At 50.4% G+C, this 4,639-nt stretch overlaps 1 protein-coding gene across 1 annotated transcript; it reads right to left on the reverse strand.

Moving 5' to 3' along the window:
- Positions 1-365: 365 nt before the first annotated feature.
- Positions 366-4,031, reverse strand: LOC149359131 (cuticle protein 10.9-like). Its single transcript, XM_089571372.1, has 3 exons — positions 3,771-4,031; positions 2,526-2,558; positions 366-1,420 (listed from the first exon to the last, which is right to left on the reverse strand). Exons 1-3 carry the CDS (start codon positions 3,900-3,902, stop codon positions 1,088-1,090), a joined length of 498 nt encoding a protein of 165 aa, XP_089427498.1. The 5' UTR covers positions 3,903-4,031; the 3' UTR covers positions 366-1,087.
- Between the last annotated feature and the right edge of the window lie 608 nt (positions 4,032-4,639).

A 4,639-nucleotide genomic window follows, 5' to 3' on the forward strand; every position in this document is an offset into this window, starting at 1 on the left:
ACCCTTTTCAGAGAATTGACGCCGTAAACGGTAGGTAAAGCTAAGCCGGCGAAGAGATGCAGAGGAAAGGAAGTAGTTCCCATATGCAGAGAATAAAACATTAGCCACCTTGACAGATTTTCTTGAATACACGCGAAATGGTCTTAATTTGAAAAAAATTGCTCCAGGTAGAAACACCGAGCATGCTTTTGAGATTTATGATACCAGACACTTTTCATGTTGTGTCCGAGTTTTTTTCAACAGCCGCATGCTTATAGCATGCATGATGCTGACCGTGTGGGTTCATGTGTTCTTCTGGCAAAGACCGGCTGCAGTCGCGAGCGACCAACAGATGTACCGTCAGCAATCCACCGAAAGGCCAAGCATGAGTTTCATTCTTTATTATGCACAGTCTACACCGAAGTCACAACCCGATTCACAACACCAAACAAATATTTTTTCCTCGAGAGGAAAGAAGAAGGCGCAGGACGCCGAGGTAGCGGCGATGACGTGTCGAAACAGGACGCCAGCACAAGGACAGTCACGACATGCACGAGGGCAGCACGTGGTCGATTTCGCGCGTCTTGGCACGTACTAACAAGAGGGGGAAAAACGACCAGAACAATGAGGGACGGACGAGAAAGAATATTCCGCTTAAGGGAGTACTGCATTCACCACAAGCTAGGCCGTAAACCAGCGGCTGCGCCAACCCGCTTTCGTAGCAAAAGCCCAACGATGCACCCACACCGGAGAGGACGATCCCGTTTTTCATAACGCTGCCTCTAAGTAAAACCTAAAGTGGCAGTGTAAGTAGAAAAAGTGAGTCCGAACCAAGCAGGAGGTAGACAGGGACGGCCAACGATACAACTAACACCACAAACCCGGCGATACGCTCAACACAGGGACCACGGGGGGAGTGTAGGGTCCGAAGGGGTCTGCGGGAACAAAAGGAAAGGGAAAGAAAAACAAAAGGGGAAGAAAAATTTACAGCGCCAGCTAAGCGGCCAGGGATTCCGGGCGATAACGGCGCGGAGGTGTCCGCAAACGAACACGGATTCACAACACATGAAGCGAAGGTGGTGAAGGACGAGGCTGGGTTAGGTGAAGCCTAGCCCCTGAGGCGGTTGGGCTCGTTCTGGATGGCGGCCTCGGGCCCAGGAAGGGCGCTCGACTGGAAGATGACGTCGGCCGGGTTCTTTGACTCGGTGCCCTGCTCGTTGGTGACGACCTCGGCGCGGTAGCCGTTCTCATCGGCCGTGTAGGTGACGGTGCGGGTGCGGCCGTCAGCCAGGTTGATTGTGTAACGGCCTGTGACACGTCCCGAGCCGTCACCGCTCTGCTCGTGCGTGTGCGAGCCCTCGGCGTCCTGGCTGGCGTAGTTGAAGGAGTACGGGATCGGGGGTCCGTAGTCCTCCACCGGAGAGAAGCCCCGCTGAGCGGCCTGCGTGCGAAGACAAAAGAGCGCCTTGACACAACACTTCCAACGTAGTGTCTTTTCCTATGAAAAGATACAGACACCTTCATACTGCGTAGAGTGGCACTCCTTTTATAATGCGTTCGTGACAATAAGCTACTTGCTTCAAGATATGGCGTTCGTGGAAATTAAACTCTGCCTAATTTTCGTCTCGAAATAAGTAAATCGTCTCGAAACAGTCCTGTATTAATTGCTCTAGTTGACACTGAGGAGTCTTGAGAAACGACTCTTGTTCTTTTCCCTACCCAGGATGAGCCGTGAAGTGGTTGGATTGTACCGACTGCAGAGTTGCTCAGGCAACGAACCTTGCTGCTAAGAAGGATTAATTACGGGACAAGATCATTGCTTTTGTTTGGCCATTTGTTTGCTTCTGGATACTTTCGGCGCCATTTCGCCTATTTTAATTCTAAGGTACTTTTGTTTCGCTCCCACCATTTCTACTAGGATTACGGCCTCACCAAATTAACAATATCAAGCATTGTCTGTTTTTTTCGTACTTTCGAGCTCTTTCACTGGCGACGTGCTAACGCCTAAAATGACCCACGTGCTATCATTATTTGCACCCTTCTCATTGTAGTTTCTTTCGTTCCCTGCAACTGTTTGTAGCCCCTGTCCCCTGTTTATGGCACCTTGTAGAGATTGCTTAAAAAGCAATAGTTTCCTGCCATATAAGAATGAGTTAATACTGAAAGTACTTTGTTTTAAGTTGTGTTATATAACGCTGCAAGAATGGAGAAGGCAGTAAAGGCCAAGTACTAGTGGCGGTTCGCAGGCGCGAAGTCGTACGTTTGAGCTACGGCTTTCACACTTATGTTCGTGTGTAGGTTGTCGAATCAACCTATATTTTAACTGAAACCGCTCATACTGTGTCTTCTTTCTTTTTTTTTCGTCCTGCTGACTATAGCGGTTTTCCTCCCCTTAGGAATGCAGCAGAACCTACTCTGCCAGCACTCCTCGTTGTAACCTGTGGTTTGTTTACGTTATTTTTGTTGCTTCCCTGAAATTTTGTAGTTTCTGATAGACATATGTGCCACAAATATACAGTGCGAAAGAAATGGACCAGCGAACTTACGGCAACGCAGATGCAGGCCAGGAGGATTGCGAACTGAAAGAAAAAAAAACGCAAAATTTTTTTGAAACGGTTGTAAGGAGGACATTACGCAAAACGAAACTTTAGGTCTGCATATCAACAAGAGGGCCCCAGCTGCCATCAGTTTCAGTGGTAGGAACTGGACAGAACGGACTGTTGTGTACAGAACCAGTACTTAATAACGCACAAATAAAGGACGTGCGCTGATTCTTTAAGGTAGAAATGCAATATTCTCCTCCGTCACGCCTTTGCTGTGATGTGAACCCTGCTGTTCACATCACAGGAGAGGCAGACCGCTCCTTTATTCATTAAAGTTTCTCTCTCTCTCTCTCCTACTGTTCCATACGTGCTGCCAAAACTAGGCAACTTTTAGAAATCTAGCACAGAAGTTTAGATCGGAACTTAGTGTTGCTCTTGAGCTACGAAGTAAATCGTGTGACATAACTACTCAAGCTGATTGTTTGAATGGAAGGTAATCCAATGGTAGTGCTAGTTTTCGTGGATCTCATTTTTTCAGAGCGATTTCATAAGATCATGCATTTTCTCAAGGATTCATTTACGCCGAGATGTGATATTCTGTCTTTCCAGCACTAAACGAAGAGCGGCTTCATTACTCGCTTTAGCTATTTGACATAGTGCACGTGTACTCTATAAGAGCTCTTCGTTTTGTGAAAGCGCTGGGAAAGCCTGTCACTGCAAAATTAACCAAATGATAAAAAATACTCATGCATTAGGTGGAGGAGCGCGACTGCTCATATCAAACTGTTTATAGTCTGCATCTAGCATACACACCGTAGAGATTTTGAGCCTGTACGAAAAATGCTGAATGTATGGCATCATGATTTCAGTCCGCCGTTATGACGAATAAGTTCCAAAAGTTGTGTGACTTTCCTCAGAAATATAATGCTGCACAAACAGCATTTACGCGTAACCAAACCAAGGACGTCAGAGCATGACGGCGTAACCCATTCAGCCTTAGGTGCATGATAGTGAATTACACTCACTAGCGAAAGGACAGAATTTAAACTGTCTACAAGAACGCTCGCAGGCACTGGAGAAAATGACCGAAGTTGACGCATGCGCAGTTCGCGACGGATGCTCCGGGCCGTAATCCCATGTCCGCGCGGCGCCACAGGCGAGCCCGCGTGCCTCGGAGAACCAGAGTACGGGGCACAAATCCAGGGAGCGTGCCTCCGCCTCCGTTTCCGGGGCCCGGTGCGCACTCACCTTGTGCATGGCTACGGCGCGGTCGTCTTCGTGGGGCACACTCGGTGATGAACCGGTTGGGCACTGCGGGCAAGTGTCGGGATGTGTTCCGCCGGGGCTCATCTCCGTTTTTATAGAGCTACGCCCGGCCATCGGCGTGCTCTTCCGCCGCCAATCAGACGCAGCCGACCTAGATTGCGCAACGCCTCGTCGCCAGCCTTAGAAGGCGTGAGCACACACGCACAAGCGCGCGCACAAGCATGCACGCACGCACGGACGCGGACAATCGTGTGGAGGGCCTCTAACCCTGGCCACCCCTCTCCCGCGATTTCGTCTTCACCTTTCACCGCTCGAGTGCCCTTTCTCTGTTTCACTCTCGTTTTCTGCGCGCGCAAAAGCAACAAGGTCCGCACCGTGAGAGCAGCAGCGGTTGAGGGTAGAGGTAGCGGCTGCAATACGCAACGAGGGGGCAGACCATACGCACGCGCGGCTAGCTTAGGAATGCTCCAGATTCAAACAGCGCCCTCCTCCTCGTCTGCAACCACCACCACTCTTGTTTTAAGCGATCACGGCTCGCGCTTCGTTCCGGCGTGGCCAGTCTGCGGGGAGGGAGGGAAAGAGTCGTCGGGGACGAGGGTCATCGCTGGAGGCGTTGACGCTCGTGCGTCCCGGGGCACGTAACCCGTTCATGGAGAGAATGATCACCCATGGGAGCCCGCCGAGGGACAGCCGTGATTTTCACATTATCTGTCAGCTCTGAATCGGCGAGACCCCCTCGCGTCTCGAGCATGAGATTCCTCGCTTGTCCTTGTCGTTGGAAGAGAGACTTCTCGCACGCATCACAATGGCGGCAGCTCTCGCTTGACCGTGTGGCTGAATCAATCGTCCAC

This window comes from Amblyomma mixtum, chromosome 2, assembly GCF_055824585.1.
Source record: "Amblyomma mixtum isolate Tamu chromosome 2, ASM5582458v1, whole genome shotgun sequence".
In the NCBI taxonomy this organism is placed as follows: Eukaryota; Metazoa; Arthropoda; class Arachnida; order Ixodida; family Ixodidae; genus Amblyomma; species Amblyomma mixtum.